The sequence below is a fragment of the Xiphophorus maculatus genome, chromosome 21, assembly GCF_002775205.1.
Source record: "Xiphophorus maculatus strain JP 163 A chromosome 21, X_maculatus-5.0-male, whole genome shotgun sequence".
NCBI classification, from domain to species: domain Eukaryota; kingdom Metazoa; phylum Chordata; class Actinopteri; order Cyprinodontiformes; family Poeciliidae; genus Xiphophorus; species Xiphophorus maculatus.
In genome coordinates, this window is record NC_036463.1 from 17918117 (window position 1) to 17942530 (window position 24414).

Below are 24414 nucleotides of genomic sequence, written 5' to 3' on the forward strand. Positions count from 1 at the left end.
TTATATGTAAGGGTAAAACTCTACACCAACACTGTATTTAGTAGAAGCTAATGGTAACTTCAGTTCAAGTTGTATCTTCTCTAGTTAATTTTGACATTATAATTTATGTCTTCTAGAATGCCCTTAGGCATTTCATTTATATTTACATCTTTCTCTGTACAGTCTGTGTTTCACTTTGTTCCTGCAGGTTTCTTGTTTGAAGTAAAGTTATTGGGAAAACAGTCTTCACCCACTTCAAAATAAGAGCATAAATATAAATGGCTAACCTTAAAAGTCAATTGCCAAAGTTTCAACACAAATGTTGAACTTTATTGAACTGAAAGTTTACAAAACAGCCAAATAAGTTAATGCTTTATAATGTATCTGGATAAATTAATTTAGGGAAAGCTAAATGTTTTTAAAGTTAGCAATTAACTTCCCTGTTAGCCTATTAGCGTAAATTTCCCCACAATTGCTTAAAGTAAACCACAAACTGATGACTAAGCAGCTTGTTTAGTTGTCTTTATGCCAAAATATCACTGAACAAACCTATTTTTTTTTACTTTACAAAGTACGACTGTAATTATGAATGCAAGTGTGATTTCAGTGTGCTGAACACAACAGTAGGGGGGAAATAAAAAAAGGTAAACATCCATGTTTTAGTTGCTGGATGCCCTGGAGCTTTCCCAGAGTCCTCTCCTGCTCCGACTGATGGCAGGAGTTCTGTGTCGGGACGGGAAGCACATCATGGAGGAGCAGTTTCAGACATGTTTCCAAAGAATCGCAAAGAGGTAAGTAAGAGTTGTTAATGTTGGGGGAGAAACTCTAGAGCACTAAGTGGCTGGATTATACAGAAATGATACAATATTCCTCAGGATTCCTATGCAAAATTACACTGTGGAAAAACTTTAAGTACAAGCAGTATTTAAAGCTTGAAAATAGTATTTGTCTACCTTTCTACCAACATTTATTCTTTCCTTTCCTTTAGGTGTTGGATTCATATGCAGGTTTCTTCAACGAGTTGTTGTACATGCTAATGGCAGTAGGCAGGAGAGATTTCCTGCTGTCTTTCTAATATCCTTCCATTTTCCACTTTCTTTCATTTCTTTCTATTGCCTTTATTGTGTCCTTTTTATATATACTTTTTTCCATATTTTGGTCCTTGACTTTTCTTTCTTCCTTCCTCCATTCATTATGTCATTTCTCCTTATCTCCCTTCCTTTCTTCTTAGTGTCCTTACTTCCTCCCTTCTTCCCTAACTTCTTTCTTTTCTTCCTTTCTGCCCTTCTTTTGCCCCTTGCTTCATTCACTTTTTCTGCCCCTTCTCTACTTCCTTCCTTTCTCGCCTTTCTTGTACCCTTCCTTGCTTTTTTGTGTGTGTGTGTGTGTGTGTGTGTGTGTGTGTGTGTGTGTGTGTGTGTGTGTGTGTGTGTGTGTGTGTGTGTGTGTGTGTGTGTGTGTGTGTGTGCGTGCGTGTGTGTGTGTGTGTGTGTGTGTCCTACATCCCTTCAGTTTAACATCCGACCAGAGCCGTCCACAGTAACCTGTTGTGTTTTATGAGGCAAAAATTGGTGTAAAGGGCCGGAAATTCTAAAAGTTTGACACTTGAGCGTGGAAGGTTTAAACAAAAACATCCGAACCGCTCCTGATCTCAGCCTTTGTCCGTGTGTTGCCAGGGCGAGCAGCGAGCGGCAGCTGCAGCTGCTCAGTGCGGTGAATGAGGTGATCCAGCAGGGCGACGTCCCGGTGAGCTCCATGCTGCAGGGCCTGACGGAGCGGGTCCTGCTACCTCTGGCCTCCCACTGCGGCACCAAGGCCCTGAGCGACTTCTTTGTGATGAACGTCTTTGACATAATCACCTTCCTGCAAAGCCGTTTCACAAAGGTCCGCCTATTAAAAATGTGCTTTCCTAGATTAAGACCATCAGTCGGGGCAGGTTGGTATGTCTAAACGTACGCATTTGCTTATTCAAGTCTAGTGAAGCCGCTTTCGAGGTCCAGCTGTTGAGGAAAAACGGCTGCTACAAGATGATGGAGCTCCTGTATTCCCGCCTTCCCAAAGACGAAGTCTACTCGAAGGAGTCGCGCATCAACCAGGCCTTCTGCTGCTTGGAAAAGACAGAGGGGAACGAGTTGTCTAAAACCTTGATCAAGTACAGTTAAAAAGTTCTTTCAGCATTGCTCTTTTTTTTTTCCCATGAAAGAATCCTTAAATATCTTCGACTCGTGCAAACCGCAGGTCGTGTTTCGAAGCCTTCACAGAGAACATGGCCGGTGAGACGCAGCTGCTGGAGCTCAGGAGAGGCTACCACTGCGCCGCGTACAACTGTGCCATGGCCGTCATCAGCTGCAGCTTCAGCGAGCCCAAGTTCTACCAGGGCTTCCTCTTCAGCGAGAAACCAGAGAAGGTGCTCCAATGTAACCCTGCGTCCAATTCGATTCAAAAGTACTTTATTGATCCCACAGGGTGTAAAAAGGATCCGGAACAGGTCTTAGAAAGTCATGAGAAACCCGCATTAAAGCTGCAGTATGTGACTTTTATAAGAAATGCTTTTTTTTTTTAATCCATTTGTTGAAAGTGTCAGTAAGTCGTGAGGTTGGTCATGTTTGTGACAGTGATAGTGATGCAGTGCAGGATTGTGGGTAGTTTAACTGAATCACAGAAGCAATGGTGAAGTCAGCGGTGTGGTGGGTTTTTTTTTCTTCAGGGTGTCAAAAGTATAGTGAAATAATATATATATGTATTTATACAAAATCGGTATATATTGGTTATCTTCCATAGCAGCAATATTTATATCACATATCAATATTGGCCCAAATTTCATGTCATTGCATCCATATGTATAGGTTTTAACATCTATTTAAATTGTGTTTATGGTTAAAGTTATTTGCACATCCATTTTTTTTTTTATATAAATTTTTTAAAATGTGACCCAGCTTTGTTTTTTGGGGGGGAAGGGGAAAAACAAGCATAATTGTGATTACCAAAGAAACTTTCTCAACTTTTTATTTTGTATTTTTTATCCCCCCCCCCCAGAATCAGTTCATTCTTGAAAACATCATCGACGTCCAGCGCACCTACAGCTTTCCCATTGAAATCGAGGTTTGCCATTTTGGAATTGATTGAACCTAATGCGCTCAGTTTCACATGCGACTTTATGTAATATTGTTTTCGTCTTGCTCCAGGTCCCACTTGAGAGGAAGAAGAAATATTTCATGATTCGAAAAGAAGTCAGTGATGAGACAGGAGGTAGGACTCGAGCTCATCAGTGTTTCTGAACTTTTGACATGTCGATCTACGATTTTATTTCAATTTCCCGCCCCCCCTCCCCAAGAACTACATTAACCAATTCTTGCCTGGTGCTGTTGCCGTTCGGGTTTCCACAGAAGCGCCGGTGTATCTTTCCTCCCAGTCCTACATGGCCGACAGCAGCCTGAGTGAGGAGATGAGTCAGTTTGATTTCTCCACGGGCGTCCAAAGCTTCTCCTTCAGCTCCCAGAATCCACAGGGACACAAACGCACCGCGGTGAAAAAGGTTTGGCGATTTATTTATTTTTATACCTTATTTTCTGCTAACCATGTCCCAGTAACGCGTTAAAAAATAAAACTATTTGCAAAGTTGATGCAGTGTGCCGCCTTTTCTTAAATGGAAAACGTTTTAGCCAGTTTGAATAATCTTCTGAATTTGACTGCATGGTTTGATAACTACGATCAGTTGGAATGTGTGTTTTGATTGCACTGAATTGACTGGTTTTATTTTATTTTAAATTTTTTGGGGGAAATGACGTGTTGTGAATTGGCACCATATAAATAAACTGAACTGAATCGATTAAAATATTTCACTAAAAGTCCATTATGTCATTTAGTACAGGTCCGGTTAGGCCTGCCACAATAAGCAATTTAAGCAATAATTCAATTGATTACTTCATAAATTAAAATAAGTTTAATAATGTGTATTTGAACAACGGTTATTAAAGAAATCCTCCCTTTTAATATTGTTAAAGAGCTGCCATTTTGAAGAACACTGCAAACATTGGACACTCAATACGAAGTGATCAGTTTTCCCGTTTTTTCTAACAACACTCCCAACTGACTTTTTCCTGATTAAATTTTAGTTTGCCATTTTAGTTGCAAAGACGTATTTTGAATATTTAAAATGTTTTCCAATTCCATTATTAAATATTCTTTAGAAATTCAAGTTTTCTTGGTTTGGGTTTTTTTTTTGAGTGGGTATACTTGCATTAATATTCCATTATTATTATTATTATAAGTTGAAAATGGTCTTAAAATTTATTGCAAAAATCTCTGGGACAATTTACCGTCCAGCAAAATTTGTTATTGTGACGGGCCTTGGTCCGGGTTTAGGTTTTCGATGTGTGATAACGCTGAGCTGCGGTTGTTTGTGTTTCCTGTGTTTTGTGCAGGAAACTGAGGACAGAAGTCCCGCCCCCGGTGGGATGGTGGATCTGGAAATGGATGAGCTAAACCAGCACGAATGCATGGCCACCATGACGGCTTTGATACAACACATGCAGAGGAGCAACATAACGCCTAAGATCGAGCAGGTCGGCTGCGTTTTGCCCAAATCTGTGACCTCGCATCAAAATATCACACAAATGACCTTTAATAAAGCAAGATTGCTGTAAGAACACGCACAGAACTTTGTGTTTATTGCGTCCGCTCCGTTTGAAACAGGGAACGACGCCTGACGAGCTTCCGCCGTGGATGAAGTTTCTGCACGGGAAACTGGCAAACCCAGCAACGCCTCTGAACATCCGACTCTTCATCTCAAAGCTGGTCATCAACACAGAGGAGGTGAATGACACAATGTAGTCACACCCCTTAACATTTTATTACGTATCAACCTCAAACTTTAATTCTGTGTGTATATATATATATATATATATACACATATATACATATATATATACATATATATACAGTATATTACCTGCTGTTGGTTCTACAGTTTTCCCAGGTAATCTGGATTTAGATTACACACAACTAAACTCTGTTTGCTAGATCTTTGACTTTTTAAGACATTTTGTTTAAAGAGAAGCAGCAAAAGCAAATGAGGCAGATTAGCTGAGCTGGCCAACAACTTATAGCATCAAGCAGGACATGTTACTGTGAAATATCGTCTCTGCTGCCCATCAGTTGGGCTGTTAGCATGTAGTGATGAGACTGAAGCAACCAAACCTTCAGTCAGAGACTTCTTCAGATGTGTTGTAAGACGGACTGCTATCAAGAACATTTAATTTGGCATAAATATTTTTTTGTGTTCCGTTTTCTTTAGGTGTCAAAGTAAAGGGGATTAAATAAAAATACACGCTGATTATTTCAGCTTAAAATTTTTTGAAAACTGCTTAAAATTGTGCATAATTATCCTTTCGCATCACAGTCGCCCGCTACTTTGTAACAGCCCATCACTGTAAATCTTGATGGATTGCTTTAAAATGTTTGTAGTTGCAACACAGCAACGTGTGGGGAAAAAAATTCAGGTGGCATAAACGCGTTAGCATTTTACCGTAGCAACCCCACAGTTATACGCTATTATTCGTTATCTTGCAGGTCTTCCGGCCGTATGCCAAGCACTGGCTGGGGCCGCTGCTGCAGCTGGTCGTGTCTGGAAGCAACGGAGGAGTGGGGATCCATTTCATGGTGGTGGATATTGTGGTCACAGTTCTGTCCTGGATCGGTCTGGTCACGCCAAAGGTTAGAGAAACCCTTGAGGTTCAATAGATCAGAAGTTGGGGATTTTAAAATTTACAGCACTGAAAAAGCTATGTAGAATGAGGTCATTGAAACGCTTTAAAGCGGTCTGATTGCGAAGCTGACACACTGGTCAAAAAATGTTAGATTGTGTTTCGTTAACAAGAAATTTTCAACTTTTTTAATTCTTTGAAAATAAAGGTGATGTAATTACAGAATAAGCAGCATTAATATTAAACACCCTTGTTTTATTTGTTATAAATGTTTTTTCTTGCTGAGAATAAAGACAGGAAAACCTTCCCTTGCCTCCTTGTAGTCAGTTTCAATGGGATTAAATGTATAGCTAGGCTAGAAATTTTTACATATATTAGATTTTTTATTGGGGCCTGCCATAGCAGTGAGTAGGAGAGCATTGAAATGCCTTGCAAAGCAATAGTGCACTGAGGCGAGCAGAGCATCCATACTGAGAGATGTTGCCATCTTTCAGTCAGTTTAGCAATCATCTCACTAACGACATCCATTCCAGGGAAACCCCAGAGACGAAGTCCTCGCCAATCGGCTCCTGGAGTTTCTGATGAAGCACAGCTTCCACCCGAAAAGGGCCGTTTTCCGCCACAACCTGGAGATCATCCGCACTTTGGTAGAGTGCTGGAAAAACTGCCTGCATGTGCCTTACAGGTGACACACTGAGCACACTTTGCATGTGACAAGCTGCATTAGTCATATTTTTTAATAGAGGGGCAGTATTATGTACTTTCCAGGCACATAGTGCAGTTTTATATCACAATCAAGCTACCATGTTAACTTCAGTTAAAATGCTATATATGTCAAATATAACTTTAAAAAAAAAGCTTGACTTTGTAACTCAACCCCTTAAAATCGGGCCTCTGTCTCTTTAAAAGCTCCTGCTTTTATTTGTCAAGTAAAAGCTGACAAATACAAGAGGACACCCTCTGGTAATCTCTCAGAGTAATTAAATATTTTAGCTGTTTAGCTGACAGTAATGTGTGACTTAAATTTCCGTTAAATTTAAACAGAAATGTGGATATTCAACAACGAAATGCAAGAAAATCATGGGAATCCGCATGAAACGTTTGTAAAATGACAGGATTTCTTATTTATATTCATTAATTTAAAAATAAATTTTTATTCTTCCCCTCGCTAGTCTAATATATGACCGCTTTTGCGGCACCGACCCAAACAGCAAAGACAACTCTGTCGGACTCCAGCTGCTGGGAATCATCCTGGCCAACAACCTGCCCGCCTACGACGCTTCGTGCGGAATCGAATACGAGAGGTGGGAACCGCGACCGCGACCTTTTTCAGCTCAGATGTTCTACCTGCTAACAAAAATGTGCTCACATTTAAGTTGTGTTGCGTGTGGTGTTAAATTCACATCATGTGGCGCTTGTTGACCTATTAGGTCTCTCTTTTCTTCTTTGTGCTTTGCATGCTCAGGTACATCCAGTCGCTCGGCAACAACCTGTCCTTTACCAGATATAAAGACGTCTACTCGGCTGCGGCGGAAATTATCGGCCTCGGTCTGAAGAGCATGACAGAAACAGGAGATGTAATGACTTTATCTCCTTTTGCCTAATTATGTGTTCCTTTAGACATTAGAATATTTCTACTGATGCTTTTTAAAAATTTATTTATTTGCTCATATAACAGCAACAGCAAGAACTTTTCAATCTCGCTGCAACCAAGATAACAGATCTGAAGAAAAAAGACCTGGATGACAAGTTCATCATCTGCTTGAATAAAGTGACCAAACACTTCCCGCCCTTTATGGATCGGTGGGTGAATAAAGGAACAGCTGTGACCTTCTTTTTTTTCCATCAAGATAACCACAGCCAAAAATACATTGTTTTTTTTTTTTACTTCCAGGTTCGTCAATCATGTGTTTTACCTGCTGCCGAAGCTGCACGGCATCTTAAAGACTCTCTGTCTGGAGTGCGTGCTCAGCCGAGCCGATGTGATCCCGGACATCTTTCTGCAGCTGAAGAGCTCAGGTTTCATCCAGATGATGAGCCACAGGTGGGTCCCAAACATCTGGAAGACGTCTCAGGAAGGTGTCGTTTTCCCCTTCCTGAAAGTCTAATCTAGATTGTGATTAGTTTCTAAACCACAACAAAGATGGGGGGTTGATTGAACTCGTGTTGAACAACTGCAGTTCAGATTTTTCCCTAAATAACGTGCATTTCCCACTTAAAATGATAAAGTTAGCCTTAAAATGTCTTAAATTCGTTTTGAAAATTGCCAGTTGGCTTTATACACTTTAATCACAGATCTTAAATTTTGTGACTCAAGGCATTGGAGGCTACTGGTCACTGCTAACATACCCTTGCTAGCTAGCTTTGTGGATATAATCCTGCATTCTGTGGAGGTACCAGTTTTACATCCCATTCTTAATGGTCTTAAAAAGTTTTAATTTGAGTTGGTGAAACCTGCAGAAACCCTGCAATACCAGAAAATGTGTTTTCAAAATAACATACAATTGCTCCAACAATAGTTATTTTGTTCTCTTTCTCAGCTGGGCTACAAATAATGAATTGTAGTGCGCCAAAACATTTGAAACCTCTAGGATTTTCTTCTAAATCTTACTGGGATTTGTCAATTAGTTTGTCAAACTCGCAGCTGCTGAACTTATTTCTGCCTCTCTCAGGGACGAAGCGAGACAGAGGGTGTGTCTGGATATCATACACAAGATAATTGCCCTACTGACTCCGGTGGAACTGCAGGAGCTCCTGGGAGCGGTGACAACGTTCGTCTCTCACCCCTCACCCGTTTGCAAAGAGAGGATGTACGAGATTCTCATGTGGATCCAGGACAACTATGGGTCAGTCTTCTATTGTGCAATGTGTCAAGCTGGATCAAAGCAGGGTTCATGATGGGCCTTAAAAAAGTCTTTAAAATGTCTGGGATTTGACTTACCCAAAGTCACTCCACACGCTCTCGCTTATTGGCAGCTCTGGTTAAAATGTGTAAAAAGTCTTAAAAACTTTTCAAATTTAAACTTCAAATTTTGAGTCTCCTTGGTTGTTCTGTGTTTATTTTTGCCCGTAGCGACGAAGAAAGCATGAAAGATAAAACGTCGCTGGAGATTTTGGATGCAGCAAAAGAAACTTTACTTCAAGGACTCTCAGAGGAAAATCAAGGCCTTCGGTGAGCAGCCACCAGTTCAAACCTTGGCCAAATGAGACGTTGCTACTACTCGATTTGTCAAATGACTCGACGGTCTCCCTTGTTCCCAGGCTTTACGTCCGTAACTTCTGGAGTCAGGAGAAGCGCCTCCCCTCTGCCACCCTGGAGCGGATGCTGACGGTGCTGCGTTCACTGTACTCCTGCCAGATAGAACGCTGCTTTCTGAGCCTGGCCACCAACCTGCTGCTGGAGATGACCAGCCAGAGCCCCGACTTCACGCGGAACATGTTTGAGTATCCTCTGTCAGAGTGCACCTACCAGGTCCTCGCACAATTCCCCTACTTTTTTCATTCAGGAGATCCAAATAGAGCTTCTAATTATGTTTTTAATTCATCTGTTTTCTGCAGGACTACGTCATTGATTCAAATTGGCGCTTCAGGAGCACAGTAATGACACCCATGTTTGTTGAAACCCAAAGCTCTCAGGGCCCGGAGAGCGCAGGGGCCTCCCAGTCCGGATCCATGAAAGGGAAACTCAGAGCAACACAGACTTCCTTAGAGTTTAGCCAAACCCAAGCACCAGGTACTGCTGGCAGCCCGTATGTTTGGCAAACAACAAGAAGTAATATTAAACTCTACATTTATTTATTTTTGTCCTTCATAGGTCGCCGCAAGGCCTACAACTGGCTAACTGGGAGCAGCGTGGACACCTTGGCAGACTATTCGGCTAGCACAGAGTCTCTGTCTTCGCTGCTTGTGTTCGATAAGAAATCAGAGCGTCAGGCAGCGGCGAGACGACCGGTGGGAGAAGGCTTCGGCCTGAGGCGGCTGACGGCGTCCACGGACGAGGTGGACAGTCGCACCCGAGGTTGGCTTTAAAGGAACCGGATCGAAATCTTTACCCATGTAGAGCAAACAAAAGGTCAAAACGGTTCAAAAATAGGAGTAATAATCAAATATAAAACTTATCAAACACTGTTAAAATCTGTTCTCGTTAAAATGACAAAACCTTTTCAGATATTTTCAGAATTGACATTTATTTATATTTATATTTTTAGATCATTTTTTAAAATTGTAAATGCAAAACTTGTGCTGTTAGGATGGATGGATGGAAAACAAATATTTTTTTCTCTTTTTAAACTGAATACAAAGAAAGTTTTGTTTTATAATAATAATAATATATTTTATTTACAATCCCTTTATATTTTGAGATATCAGAAGGCTACAAATAAAACAGGGGGGGGGAAAAGAAGCTATTTTTATCAATTGTAATTGGTTGTTTGGTTTTTTTAGACTTTTGTATCCTTTTGACATCTGAAAATATAAATTGAATTACAAATAAAGTCTAAAATTATTATCACTACTGTATTATTCTAAAATAACCTTTCATACTCAGTTCAAAAAGTAGATGCTTTCCATCTGTCCATCTTCACACAGTTCAACTTTTGCATCTGCACTTTAAAAAAATGGTCTAAAAATCAATTCTGAAAATACGTGAAAATGTTTGTAACTTTGACGAGAACATTTCCCGGAAACCCCGAATGCACCGCTATGTTTTTACCCCTTGTTGTCCGCCAGCTGAAAACGAGCAACGGAGCAACATTCTGAGGCTGAGGCGCAGATTCCTGAAGGACCAGGAGAAAGTCAGCTTGGGTTTTGCCCAGAAAGAGATCCAACAACAGAGACAGAGGAAGGTCAGACCGAGGTCCAAGCTCCCCGACGGTCAAACCAGTGTCTGTCTGTGTTTATTATTTGAGTTAATGTCGGCTGGATTTCTCCCGCAGGAAGAAAAAGCTGACCAGAGGCTGCGGAAGGAAGCTCAGGTGACTCTGTATAGGAACTACCGAGTGGGCGACTTCCCAGATATCCAGATCCCGTATAGCAGCCTCATCGCTCCCCTTCAAGCTTTAGCTCAGGCAAGGCTGATTCTGCAGCAGAAAATCTGGTAAACTATTACCTTGTTTTTGACAATGCATATTTTTGCTCGTCATTCAGAGAGACCCAATCTTAGCCAAGCAACTCTTCAGCTCCCTCTTTGCCGGCATCCTCCAAGAAATGGATAAAACACACACTCCACATGACAGTGGAAGAATTAAGGAGGAACTGCGGTGCAACATGAACACATTCCTGAATAAGAGCACGCTCTGCTTCCCACCGTTCATAGCGTGCGTGCAGGTGAGAATGAGAAACGGTCTGGGAAAAAAGAACTTTTTTGTGATGGGGACTGATGAAAAGTTGTTGTTTTAGGACATGTGCTACCAGCAGAGGGAGCTGCAGCAGCTGGATCCGGCCGCCGTCAGCTCCACCTGCCTGGTGAGTCTCCAGCAGCCGTCGGGCATCCTCCTGCTGGAGGAGGGTCTGCTCCACGCCGCCGAGCCAGAGGAGCGCCCCGCTAAACGGGCGCGAGGACGACGAGAAATCCCTCCGGACACCAACAAATGGATCCACCTGGCCAGGTGAGCCCAGAGGCAACAGGTTTCAGGCTGTCAGACATCCTTTAAAAGTCGTACATTCATCAATCTAAAAGTAAGGCCTTAAAATGTCTTAAATTCATTACAAAATCTGTAAGTTAGCCTTGAATATGTTAATCACAGGTCTTAAATTTGGTCGTGGCAGGACTATTAAATCTTATATATTTTATTACAGACTCGAAAGTTTGAGTCTTCATTAGCTTCTGTGAGGCTACCGCTAACTAGCTGCTAATAAATCCTGCTAGCTGGCTTTTTGCGTCTGTCATCGGTAAGGAGAAATGTATCGCCAGTTCGCTGGACGAAGCTCGTCTTCGCCGCTGACTCACTTCTGTTGCCAGTGGCAACATATGTGATGCTACGTGTTTTCTGTGCAAAAAACCTAGGCAATACTATATAAAATGGGCAATTTTCTTTTGTATATTCCTGGTATCAAATTTAATTCATTGTACTCTTAAAAAGTCTTAAAATTTGAGTTGGTGAAATCCAGAAACCCTGGATTTAGAAGGCCCCAAATGGATGAATAGAATAAGTAGTTACGTTTTTTTAATTTATATTTCTAAATACAAAAAAAAGGATAATTACCTATGGATAAAGTTGTAAAATATTTGTATATTTTTTAAAATAAAAGTTGGTTTATAAGGGTCCACTGGTAAATTGGCCCAGATTTTCAAAATTTTGTCGGATCATGATTGGATGACACTTAACCACAATATCAATACTCACTCCACTATTGTCAACTTAGTGAGTTTGTTGCAATTGTTAGTGACTTTTCACACACAAAAACATTGGTATTGGCCAGAATCTGAATTTTTTAAAGATCAGTGATTGGCCAGAAAAATTAAATTGGTTCCACCTTTGATATTAAGTCTAGACTGTCTTTTAAAAAGTTAAGCTGTAATGTTTTTTGGCTTGGCTAATGTTGGTTGTTCTTTTTTGCAGACTTTACAGGGACCTGGAGGACTACGATGTTGTGCGCGGCATCTTTGGTGGGAAAGTCGGCACAAAGTCGATCACTTGTTCCGCCCTCCAAGCCGAAGCCAACACGGACTTTGCAGAAGCCGTGAAACTTTACAATGAGGTACAGCAACCTCTTGTGGCGGTACTGCTGCTGGAATCCTGCAGTATTTTTAAGAAAATGGATCACGACTCACGACACACACAAAAAAAAGCTCTACCCAGACGGGGATTGATTGTTTTTGTGTGAACTGTGTTTCCGTCCTGGCAGGCGCTGAACACCGAGGACTGGCCGGATGGAGAACCTACCGACTCCGAGAAGGATTTCTGGGAAATTGCAGCTATGGAGGCATATAACCAGCTGACAGAGTGGAAGTCTCTTCAGTACTGCTCCACTGTGTACATTGATGAAAACTCGCCACCCAACCTGGAGAGGATGTGGTCAGAGCCTCTCTACCAGGTAGCAAAAAGTTACTTTTTGACACATTTTTGAGCATACAACCATTATTTGTGTTTTAGGCCACACAAAACTATTAAGGAATATGCTGTTATATTCATCTATAATTGTCAATAATTCAAAATGTTTCTGTCACGGCTAGAGTTTTTGTGCATGGAGGCAAATGTTACGCTCTACTTTGAGTATGTTTAGATTTATTCTTTCGTATGTTTCTAATTAAAAACAACAAACAAAATATTTAATTAACCACACTTTTATATTTACAAGTAGGTTTTAGTAGCTTTGTAATTCACATTTCACTTTTTAGCATTCTTGTCTTATTCTCTAAATCAAACCTTTGGGGAGTTCCTCAAGGCTGTGTTCTCAGTCCCATACTGTTCTCACTTTCCGTGACTCAAGCAAAAAATAATTTGGATTGTATCAAGAGCTTCTGTGAGTGTTAATTTTCAAGTCTTTACATGGATTCATAATTGGATTTAGGTAATAAAGATATTTTTTATCTAAATTCTGGCTGGGAAAACTGTCTTTTTCCAATTTTGTGAGTGTAATAGCCTATTAATCGTTCCATAAACTCTGATCAGTGTCATCCATCCCAGCTGGAGGAAAAAAACACACCACCATCATCACCATGTTTTATTGTAGTGATGTTTTCCACCCAACTTGAAGGCCACGCTGCTGAAACGTTCGGCCATGACTCTACATTTTTATCTGTATGTTAGTTGGTACAAAATATTCCTACATACATGCTTATGTTTCTCTTAAAAACAGTTTTATTGATCGCATCTTTGTTCTCTTAGTCTCTTATCAAATGGGGTTATGTGTAAAAAGAAAAAAAGAGAGAAGCTGTTTTTGCTTTCTAAACAGAAAGCAACAATGCAGAAATTGCAGGCGCGTGGGTCTAAAAGTGGTCTGTTTTCTGTCAGGACATGTACCTGCAGCACATGATTCGCAGCATGTTGAAGCAGCTGCAGTTGGGCGAGAGCGACCAAACGCTGCTCAGCTTCATCGACAAAGCCATGAGGGTGGAGGAGCGCAAGAAGCTGCTGGAGAGTCACCACAGCCAGGAGCTCAGCCTGCTCTACATCCTGCAGGAGGACTACGACCGCGCCAAGTACTACACCAACCACGCCATGCAGCTCTTCATGGAGGTTTGTCCCAAGTCTTGCTTTGGATAGAAAAGACAAAACGTAGGTACTGGCCAAGAGGTTTGCAAACATTCATCAGAGGAAATGTAATAATACTTTTGGGCTATTGGATTGGGTCTGATTCAACATTTGGTTTTCAAAATAAAGGACCGGGTTTACAAGATTGGTGGATTTTATCCAATTAATCTAGGGTAAAAAGTTTCCTACAAAGAGATTGCCAAGTCTTACACCGTCTGTTTGCCTCGTGCAGAGTTACTCCAGCGTAGATACACTCCTGACCCAAAGCCGACTGGCCGTCCTGCAGCCGGTGCAGGCGCTGACCGAGATCCAGGACTTTCTGCTCTTCATCAAAGGAGATGGTGAGATCCAGTTGTCTTGTCTCTCAAAACCATAAACTTTTCCTCCTTACATTTGTATCTAACCTTTTATTTTACTAAGTAAGTTAATTGAGAACAAATTGTCATTTTCAATGGCCTGTTCAAAAAATGTCAACCATAATCCAACTTAAAGTCATACAGCTGAAAACGGAAGAATGTCATAAAACAACAAAGAAAATAAAAACACAACCTTATCCGTACTGACTAAATGTACTATATACATAGAATAAGTCAGCAATATTTGAAATCAGGTACATCAATCATGTATTACGGTTTTTACTGAGTTGATAAGTAGCATGCCATGCTAACGTCAATGTTAGCATAATGTTTAATGTTATTTGAAAGTTGTTCCAATCACTGGCTGCAGCAAAATGAAATGAGGTTTGACCTAATGATGTACCAACTCTTGGGACCATCGTGGTGATGAATTTATTAGTAAATTTCAAGTTTTGTTAGAAATATTGGGGAGTGATCGAAGATATGAAAAGGTTTTGCCAGTGAGATAAAAATAAAATTAAAATCTTACCAAATATTTTTGGTATAGTTTTTAGTGCTTAATTATGTCTCAATTGATGAAAAAGTAGTAGTTCCGCTGGCATATTGTTTCATTTACGGCATGTCTACCATGTTTTTCCCATTTTTAAAAATGAAATAATCTGCAAGAGGAGCTAATACTTTCTCATCAATGTTAATAAGTTATTGATTTAAAACAAGCTCCTGTATCTTCCTGAGAAGTTGCTTGTAAGTTAGTTTTGTCTTTTTTGAATTTACCAAGTTATTGTGTTTTTGCAGTGAAAAATGTTGCCCATCATAATTGAAATGTAGAAAAAATATATATTTCTTTTCTGCAACTCTTCAACACATTTTAACCTTGTTTTCTCTTTTAATCTGACATTATTAGTGTCTGTGGGTTCTCTTAAGAGCCTCATCAGGTCTTGGACTGATCGGTATCCCGACACCAAAGTGGATCCAGTGATTGTGTGGGACGACATCATCACATCTCGGTATGGATGGGACTGAAAACCAGCTGTGAAAACTGACTACAAATCTGACTTTTTTTTTCATTATTTTTTCAGGTGTTTCTTTTTGGACAAGATTAGGGAAAAGCTGAGGGGCGACAGCATGGAGGTGGACGAGGCGCAAGACCCGGCGCGCAACGTCGAGACGATCGTGAACGACTGCAAGTTCACCATGAAGCTGCACATGGCAGACAGCGCCTGTCAGCAGGTAAGGAAGCATTGGAGGTTTCTTTTTTTTTTTTTAAGCCATTATAATGTGTCAAACTCATCTTGAGCTTCAAACCTTTTCAGAAAAACTTCCCAGTCACCACCAAGCTGCTGAAGGAACTTCACAAGGAAGCCAAAAGCAACAGAGAATGGCTGCTGCGCTGGGTGCACAGCTTCAGCAGCTACAACCACAAGCGCAGCCGGACGCAGGGGGCTATAGAGCAGATCGGTACCATGCTGAAGACCATCCCCCTCCTCGGTAATAGGAGGCACACCTATTTCTGAGGCCTGTTTGCACTCCTTTCAAAAGGCTTGAGTTTATGTATCTAAAATTAAGACTTTAAAATGTCTTAAATTCTTGTTTTATTTTGTTGTTTTTTTTAAAAAGGTAATTGGCCTTAAATAAGTCAATCCCAAGTCTTAAATTTTGTGGTGGCAGGACTATTTAATCTTGTATAGTCTATGTATAAGAATACTCTACATATTACTTTATGTAGTCTTTTCTGTCAGGCAAACATTTTCGTTGGTACTTGTACTACTTGTAACTAGCGGATAGTGTACCCTTCCTAGCTGCTAAGATAGCCGCTATGTTAGCAGCTAATATAACAGTAGTTACTGCTATATTAGCAGGAGCACTTGGTTCTGGTTCCTGAACTGGAGGCAGGAGGAAAAACTAGCTGGCAAAAAAGCGAGCTCGACAGCTAGCTTGCTAGCTAATTTTTCTCCTCTCTCCTTTTTAGGAACCAGAACCAAGTGTTCTTGCTAATATTAGCAGGATACCTAATATTCTAATATTCATTCTCTAGCTAGCAAGGCTATATTAGCCAGGTAGTTACCAGTTAGACTTGAGCTTTTTTGCTTCTATCATGGTTTAAGTGCAAAAACCTTTGCTAGCTAGTTTGCTAGCTTTTTTTCTACCACTGGTACGTGTAAATTTTATCACCAACTGACTGGACGACGTTAATCTTCGCCATTGGATCATTTTTCATTCATTCTTGGCACTAGGGGGGTTTAAGGCTGTTTCAGATAGAAACCGTGAATAAGAACTTCCCTCTCTGTGACATATTTTGAATTTTTTCATGTTTGCATATTTGAGTGAGACTTTGTGTAATCTCCTCTCCCTGTCCAGAGGAGCTCGAGGCGGACTGTCAGAGCGCCACATCTGAAGTGTTCAGGCGGCAGAAGATTCTCCAGGGCACGTCGTTCCACATCCTGGCCTCGGCGGTGGGCAGAAGCCCGTCCGTCCTGGGAACGCTCGCCGCAGAGAAACAAGAGAGCGTTGTCAGGCTTTCAGGAGCTGCAAAGCCCAGTCCAAACCCAAAGGTACTCTTCTATTCTTTGGTCTTTCTCCAGCTTTAAAAAAAGGGGAAAGAAAACCACTTTTCAAAACACAGTGAAATGTCTTTCTTGTCTGAAACTGGAAAACCGTTTTTTTTTTCTGCAGGAAGTGGAGGTGGGATTGCAGCAGCACGCCCTGAAGCTGCTGTGTGAGGCGAGCAGAAAGGCCGATGAGGAGCTCCAGTCCTTTGCTCACGACTTCGTGGAGACCAGCAGCGTCTCGGAGACGTACATGGCTTTGGCTAACTTCTGCGACAAGCTGCTGCGAGAAGAGGAGCAGGACGACACTGGTGACTGATGCCGCACGTTTACAGCGCCTTGCGAAAGCATTTCCTGCTTGTTTTTGTTCTGTTTTTTTTTTTTTTGTCTTGTTGCAACCGTGAGCTTCATTGTATTGCACTGGGATTGTGTGCAAAAGATCGTCATGCATTTGTATTCAACACCCTTTACGTGGGTATGTCTAAGGCAAGTTCAACACGTTGAAATTGATCTAATTAATTAATCAACATTAACGTGCTACAGTCACGGCCGTAAATGGTTCAGGTCAAGTCTTATGGATTTGCAGACCCAATCAAGTGCTGAAACGTTTCTGTCTCCAGATGTGGAGGCAAAAGTAACAGAAGTGAAAGATGGTTTTGCGACGCATTGACTCAGGGATTCTGAATCCAAAAGCACACCACACTTTTCAGATTCCATTCGTGAATCATTATCTTTCCACCTCATAATAACTTATGCTGAAGTTTGCCGTTGTGGCAGGACAAAATGTGGAGACGTTTCATTGTTGCGAACACGTGGGGAAAAACACTAAACGAAACCATTATTTAAGTCATTTAGATTCTTCCTCCCTTCTAGATGATTCAGTGTTTTTCACGGCGACCATTTTCTTCCTGTCGGTGCGGTTTGCCTGCAGTCAGTCAGTTCCCGGACCTCGTGGCGCTGTCGGTGCACGTGGTGGAGAGCATGCTGAAAGCTCTGAAGATGAACTGTGAGGAGGCCCGCCTCCGGTTTCCACGGCTGCTGCAGATTATTGAGCTGTATCCATCGGAAACGCTGGACGTCATGACTAAAGAGGTTCGTTCACCCGATCGTGCGGTATATTTGAGACCAGTTGCAAAGGGGGCAAATAATCCAAGAAATACGTGGAACTGTCAAATAAAACGTTCCACAATCGCTCCCTGCTGCTTGTATTCAGATGGCGTCGATTCCCTGCTGGATACTCATCAGCTGGATCAGCCAAATGGTGGCCCTGCTGGACAAGCCTGAAGCGATAGCCTTGCAGCACTGCATCGAGCAGATAGCCAGGAGCTACCCTCAGGCGCTGGTCTACGCCCTCATGATCAGCAGTGAGAGTTACCGCTTCGAGGAGTCGGTAACGGGACACCAGCAGCAGGAATTTGTCAACAGGTAGTCTTTGACTTCTTGGGTTTTTTGTTTTTTATCAAAAGTAAGTCTCTTTTTATTATTCCTCATAATTTTTTTTTCTTTTTTTTGGGAATCCTTATGTATAAACAGGCTTAGGAGCATGTTGGATAAAGGAGGAGCTGTGAAGAGCTTCGTGGACGCCCTGCAGCAGCTCACGAATCCTGACATGATTTTTAAGGTTATTTTCACACCACAAAAAAAAAAAAAAAAATCAAACGGCTGTTTCTGTTTAGGATTTTTTTTTTTTTTAACATTTTGTGTTTTTGCCGCTTCGGACAGGATTGGTGGGAGAGTGTGAAGAGTGAAATGGAAAAGTCGACCTTCAACAAGAAGCAGATGGGTGAAATGTACGAGGAGATGCGCTCCTCGCTCTGCGATCGGAACACCCAGGGCCACGGAGGGTTTCGCAGGAAATTCATACAAGTCGGTTCCTCGTGTTAGTGTACCTCTTTTCTTGGTTATTTTACACTGCTTCTTAATGATCAAGCTAACAGGCTTCAAATTGTTTTCATAGTCCTGTTCCGGAGAATAATCAGCACCATATTATGTAGTGAACTTAGTAAAAGTTTTTATGCATTTCCTTTACGTTGCATATCATCACCGTCTTAAAATAAGTCAATTTATGCCAAAAGTCGTATCAAAGAAGACAGCAGGTGACCTTGGACTCTTCGTTGTCCTTGCAGAAATTCTCCAAAGATGTGGAGAAACTCCTGGGACCTAATGGTAGCAATCTTTTCGAGAAGAGGAAAAACAAAAGCTTTTTGCAAGAGGTGACTAAGCTGATGGAATCCATGCGTGGATTTCAGAAGGAACCGGGGAATCTGAAGGAGTACTCGCCCTGGCTGAGCGGCTTCAAAGCCGACCCATTCAGCAACGAGCTGGAGATTCCAGGTTTGGCAACTGGATTTAAAGTGAACTTGTCTATTGCCTGTGGTTTTAATGTCTATCTATGGCATTGAGTCATATGCCTTGTAGTTATCATAATCCTAATGTTTCATATGTGAAACGCATACTTTGTAAAGCTGAGCCCGCCTTTCTTAAATGCAGGACAGTATGATGGGAGATCTAAACCGCTACCGGAGTACCATGCAAAAATAACTGGCTTTGATGAAAGGGTAGGCATTTCTCCCACGTCCACCGAAAACCGGAGCACATTTTAATGTCCAGTAGTAACCTGGCGCCTGCATACGCCTCGCAGGTAAAGGTGATGTCTTCCATCCGTCGCCCCAAGCGTCTGATCATCCGCGGGGACGACGAGCGGGACCACCCCTTCCTGGTAAAGGGCGGGGAGGACTTGCGGCAGGACCAGCGCATCGAGCAGCTGTTCGCCGTCATGAACATCGTGCTGAGCCACGACACGTCCTGCACACGCCGAGGCTTGCAGCTCCGCACTTACCAAGTTATCCCCATAACCACCAGGTACTGGACGCAAATGTTGCTCATTCATTTATTCATTCTGCTACATACACTTCTAGAGGGTTCCGGTAGAACGCAATCAATCAACGTCCTTCCTGAGGCAACATATTTGCCTCCTACTGTAAAAGAACTTTAAGGTTTTATTTCCTTTCCAGAATTGGTCTGATTGAGTGGATGGAAAATACGTGCACGCTAAAAGAGTTCCTGGAGAACACAATGACGGGAGACGAGCAGCAAAAGGTCCAAAGGTAGAGTGTGTGTAGCATTACCAACATGAATATTTAGCTTTTCATCTTCGGTACTATGGAAACGTCACTCAGATACATGGAAAGCTAATTAGTTTATTAAATAAATCAGGTCTTATTCAAGTATTACCGCACACTGTTTGTAATGCTTTTAGGGAAGCCAACAATTAATCGGCTTACAGTTAATTATCGATGCTTTATTAGATTAAAATTAGTTCTAATTGATTAATTAATAAAGTCCTCTTTTTAGTGCTGTAGTTTGGCGACTGATCAGCAGAGGTCAGGTCATAAGTGGTGCCAGTTGACACAGAAATAAAGATGGCAGGGCCATACCGGAACCGAAAGGAAAACGGTCCAAACGGAGTCCGGTGTGTGAAATACACGCACTGGAGAAGCGTCTTAAGTTTCACCTTAATATCGCTCATTCGACCAAGATTCACGATGGAGCCGAATCAACTTCTCAACCAAAACTTACTGATATTCTATGAAGGCGAGGATGTGATGACAGAATAGCAGGGGCATATCGGAGGAAAATTGCAACGTGAAAATGTTGCAATCTTATGTTCTCAAAAGATGGTCAGCCCTTCTGGTACAAGAGAAAACGACTTTAGATTAAGTCATTAATCGATAACTTGCTTATCTCCGAATACCATCAGCTGCTTCCTTCTGTTTCAGGTGTGCTGAAATCTATCATAAATGGCTCTCCACCTTTGGTGAAGCTCCTTCCATCAGCCTGTACGGACTGTCGTACAGGTAAGTTGGTTGAAGATTGCGTGTGCTTCTGGGGCTCACATGGGAAAGTGTCTCCGTTGTATCAAGTGCGAAATTTTAATCCCACTTTTTCATCCGTGTTTCTCTTTACAAGGAAAGCAAAGCGTGACAACGCAGTGGGAAATTTCCTCAAAGTCCTGCAGCACGTGCCCAGCGATCTGCTTAAGTACGTCAGAAACTTCGCGACGGATGTAGCGATTGGCGTTGGCCTGTTTAGAGATTGTTTGGTCTTGTGTTTTATGTTTAGGAGAGCTTTCCTGAAGATGTGCAACGGTCCCGAGGCGTTCCTCTCTCTGCGGTCCCACTTCATCACCTCCCACGCTCTGCTGTGCGTGAGCCACTGGGTTCTCGGCATCGGAGACCGCCACCGGTCCAACTTCATGATCAACATGGAAACCGGTGGTATGATCGGCATCGACTTCGGCCATGCGTTTGGCTCGGCCACACAGGTACGCCCGATGACGTCAAACGTAAAGACAGCATAAAGGTAGGACTCTAGGTCTGAATGTGGAATGTTGCGTTTACTTCCAGTTCCTCGCGGTGCCGGAGCTCATGCCCTTCCGGCTGACTCAGCAGTTTGTGAATCTGATCCAGCCGTTGAAGGAGTCCGGTTTGATCCAGAGCACCATGGTCCACTCCCTGCGAGCCTTCAGGGCTGAACCGGACCTGCTGCTCAACACCATGGATGTGTTTGTGAAGGAACCCTCACTGGACTGGAAGGTAACCAAAACACCTGCTGAGGTTTCCATTTATAACACTACTGTGACAGAGCTACCCTCAACTGAAAGTGACTTCTTTTCTCTTCTCTTCTGTTGCGTTTTGTTGCTCTTTCTTCCATTCCGTTATAATTTTGGATGTTAAAATTATGATTGACCTCAGTAATCTGCTTTCCTGCAGTACAGGACACTAACATGACACAGAGGTCAACCTTAAATATAACCTCTTCTATCCTTTTCTAAAATAGATGTTCATTCTGGGGTTAAAAAAGACAAAATCTTAATATGTCTGAATTAGTTCAAATGAAAAACTCTTTATTTTCAAAGTACAATAAAAAAGTTTTTTTTGTTTGTCTCCTTTGGTTTTATGCAGAACTTTGAGGTGAAACAGCTGAAGAAAGGAGGAACCTGGACCCAGAGCGTAAATACCAAAGAAATCAACTGGTTTCCTCTGCAGAAGGTGAACTTCGCCAGAAGGAAACTAGAGGGCGCTAATCCAGCCACAATAACCAGGTACTTTCAAATCGTTGTGTGTTTTATGGGATTTACTCTGATCTTAAGGAGTTCATATTGAAGGTCAAGTACGCTTTATAATGTAGTTTTTTATTTCATTTTTCCATTATGAGTACATCAGCTGCTATTTCAATGCCCTTCTACTGAATGACCTGCAACATTTCCTTCAGGTGGTAGATGTATAGAGTTTGGCACAAAAAAAAAAAAAAGATTCTCGCCTCTTAACGTTCTCCAAATTTTGACAAACACAAACCTCTGTGTAAATAGAAGGTCGTTCTTACTCTGCTGACGAAGTGAAGGATATTTGGCTTTCGGGTGAAATTTCAGGATGACCTAAAGATGCACCAGAAACCTAACAGGTGAACTTAAGGCGACCTTCTCTAAACCTTTGAAAGCACATGTCCACCTGTTCAGTGCTTCAGTACCTTTTGCTCAAGTTGCTGTTCTCTAACAAGGAACTTAGCAGTAAAATTCTCATCAGGTGTTTGATTCATCAAACCTATCTATGCGTGATTGGTTTAGTTGATTTTTAAAAAATTTTTTTGGTATGGTCTTGTTTTTATTTAAACACAAACTATTTGGGTGTTTTGCAATTATGAAGGCCACAAGTTGAAACGTGTTGATCGGTCAATGAAGGTGGTTCTTGGCGCTCCAAGTGTCATTGGAGTCTTTACCTTAGAATCTCTTAGCTGATATGTGAATCGACCATCAATGTCCTGGTTCAATCAGAATTGATATTTAACCAGTCATATCCTCATGCTGTTCATAATTTGACATCATGAGACCAAGTTGACGACTTATAACAGATCAACGGTAGCCAAACCTTTACGGGTCTTTAAACAGGAAGTTCTCAGACGGAAGTGGCCACTGAGCTCAGAGTGACATCAGAAGGTTGTAGCGAGACTGGAAGAGTCACAGAAAGGTTTAGAAGTGGAGGCCCTTTAGTTACGTCCCACACTGATGGCCACTTCACTGTGAGCAGAACCCTGTGGTAGCGGATGATGAATGCCATTCAACTCCTGGCCCGTTTAAGGGAGGTGAGAGGCACCCAAGTGTCACATCAGACCCTTTGAAACCTTAAACATTTTCATGATCTGCTTGCTAAATAACCTGCAAGGTAACTGACCACACCACCAGGCACAGGCTTCACCGTCTTGCTTGGGTAAGGACGTGTTTACACCAGACAAGGGACCAGAGGGCATCAGTGATGTTATGATGGAAAGTCGATTCGTGCTGAGCAGAAATAATGGCCGCCAGCGATAATGGAGACATCAAGGACAGCACTGTTTGTTCAACAAGGGTGGCATGCCATGCCCAGGCTGAAGCCTGGGTTATTGTGAACAGCGCTAGCTGTCGTCGTCAAGCTGGACTTGATGCTCAAGGGCACATGATTATGGAGGTATTGACATCTTTTGTTGTGGCATATCCACCGGTGTTGTTGACTTCTTTTGAGTTGAGGAAAACCACCGTTGCTTGCTTCTACTTAGATGCCCTACATTCATAATTGTATTGTGAACTTTTTACATTCTCCATAAATTTCTACTGAAAGCCAAATATCCCAAACTTTTTGTGAGTTCTGTACATGGTTTATAAAATCTCTTCCCAATGCTTGATGGAAAGAATAGTTGTCCCACAATCTAGGGCAAGGCACTCTCCTTGCAGAGAACTTTTTTTTTTATACACAGCTACTACAAAGACTGTTAACTATAACCCTGTAAACATATTATTTGTGTCCCATGATGTGTTGTTTTCATCAGCGAGGAGCTGAAGCTGGGCTTTGAAAAGGATTTCGCCTTCCAAGGAATGCAGGCAGTGGCTTTGGGATCTGAGGAGCACAACGTCCGGGCGAAGCTTCCAGCCGCGGGCCTGTCTGTGGAGCAGCAGGTGGACTGCCTGCTGGACCAGGCCATGGACCCAAATGTGCTTGGCAGAGTTTATGCGGGATGGGAGCCATGGATCTGATGTGAATTTATAATAATTATTGTGGATGAAGGCAAATGGAAAAATTACTGGGAAAGAAATTCTTGGAAATTGGAAGGGTGTTAAATGTGAAGGAGAACAGGCATGTTTGTAAGGTTTAGCATTTTGAAACGGACATGTTGAATTATTATTGTGTCTTTTATAGAAATGGATTAATTGCTGCATTTTAATGGGAATGAAGGTCAAATGTAACACTGGAGTTGTAATACTGTAAGGTCATGGTAGGCATCCTGGATTTCAATAAAATGTTCCAAACTCATCAGTGTGCGAAGTTGTTTATAAAACAAACAACTTCTGCTTTTCTTCTTAAGGAAGAAAACCAGAACTCTTATGACATTTGAAGTGTCCATGGTCAAACAGGAAACGCTCGCTGTGGCTCCACAAGAAAGCAGAACTGTTGACACACTCGTTCCTGGTAAGCCTGCGACGTGATCCGCAACAGAAACATGAAACACACCTGAGGAGAGAAAGTTCTTTTCTGTTTTATAAGACAAAAAAAATGGAATAGTTTGGGCCAGATCAGGGGCCTCGTGCATAAAAGAGTGCGCA

At 41.9% G+C, this 24414-nt stretch overlaps 1 protein-coding gene across 2 annotated transcripts in view; it reads left to right on the forward strand.

The window, feature by feature from the left end:
* prkdc (protein kinase, DNA-activated, catalytic polypeptide) overlaps positions 1 to 24124 on the forward strand; it is a 42514-nt gene extending 18390 nt beyond the window's left edge. Inside the window, exons 40-86 of one of the 2 annotated variants that reach the window (XM_023326325.1) lie at positions 643 to 770; positions 1656 to 1863; positions 1953 to 2131; positions 2218 to 2386; positions 3016 to 3081; positions 3165 to 3228; positions 3366 to 3514; positions 4404 to 4544; positions 4675 to 4794; positions 5551 to 5694; positions 6218 to 6369; positions 6857 to 6988; positions 7150 to 7261; positions 7363 to 7487; positions 7579 to 7728; positions 8357 to 8530; positions 8758 to 8856; positions 8946 to 9156; positions 9243 to 9417; positions 9499 to 9702; positions 10413 to 10528; positions 10619 to 10750; positions 10830 to 11009; positions 11082 to 11290; positions 12245 to 12383; positions 12531 to 12719; positions 13640 to 13864; positions 14112 to 14220; positions 15140 to 15242; positions 15315 to 15465; positions 15549 to 15723; positions 16594 to 16787; positions 16909 to 17092; positions 17713 to 17873; positions 17995 to 18206; positions 18315 to 18402; positions 18504 to 18647; positions 18908 to 19115; positions 19272 to 19339; positions 19423 to 19643; positions 19796 to 19888; positions 20561 to 20638; positions 20751 to 20822; positions 20904 to 21105; positions 21188 to 21376; positions 21746 to 21885; positions 23643 to 24124. In XM_023326325.1, the coding sequence (XP_023182093.1) occupies positions 643 to 770; positions 1656 to 1863; positions 1953 to 2131; positions 2218 to 2386; positions 3016 to 3081; positions 3165 to 3228; positions 3366 to 3514; positions 4404 to 4544; positions 4675 to 4794; positions 5551 to 5694; positions 6218 to 6369; positions 6857 to 6988; positions 7150 to 7261; positions 7363 to 7487; positions 7579 to 7728; positions 8357 to 8530; positions 8758 to 8856; positions 8946 to 9156; positions 9243 to 9417; positions 9499 to 9702; positions 10413 to 10528; positions 10619 to 10750; positions 10830 to 11009; positions 11082 to 11290; positions 12245 to 12383; positions 12531 to 12719; positions 13640 to 13864; positions 14112 to 14220; positions 15140 to 15242; positions 15315 to 15465; positions 15549 to 15723; positions 16594 to 16787; positions 16909 to 17092; positions 17713 to 17873; positions 17995 to 18206; positions 18315 to 18402; positions 18504 to 18647; positions 18908 to 19115; positions 19272 to 19339; positions 19423 to 19643; positions 19796 to 19888; positions 20561 to 20638; positions 20751 to 20822; positions 20904 to 21105; positions 21188 to 21376; positions 21746 to 21885; positions 23643 to 23847 (7089 nt within the window). In that variant the 3' untranslated portion in view covers positions 23848 to 24124. Of the gene's footprint in view, positions 1 to 642; positions 771 to 1655; positions 1864 to 1952; positions 2132 to 2217; positions 2387 to 3015; positions 3082 to 3164; positions 3229 to 3365; positions 3515 to 4403; positions 4545 to 4674; positions 4795 to 5550; positions 5695 to 6217; positions 6370 to 6856; positions 6989 to 7149; positions 7262 to 7362; positions 7488 to 7578; positions 7729 to 8356; positions 8531 to 8757; positions 8857 to 8945; positions 9157 to 9242; positions 9418 to 9498; positions 9703 to 10412; positions 10529 to 10618; positions 10751 to 10829; positions 11010 to 11081; positions 11291 to 12244; positions 12384 to 12530; positions 12720 to 13639; positions 13865 to 14111; positions 14221 to 15139; positions 15243 to 15314; positions 15466 to 15548; positions 15724 to 16593; positions 16788 to 16908; positions 17093 to 17712; positions 17874 to 17994; positions 18207 to 18314; positions 18403 to 18503; positions 18661 to 18907; positions 19116 to 19271; positions 19340 to 19422; positions 19644 to 19795; positions 19889 to 20560; positions 20639 to 20750; positions 20823 to 20903; positions 21106 to 21187; positions 21377 to 21745; positions 21886 to 23642 lie in introns of those variants that run through there. The other variant, XM_023326326.1, reaches the window with a different exon arrangement.
* The last annotated feature ends 290 nt before the right edge of the window (positions 24125 to 24414 follow it).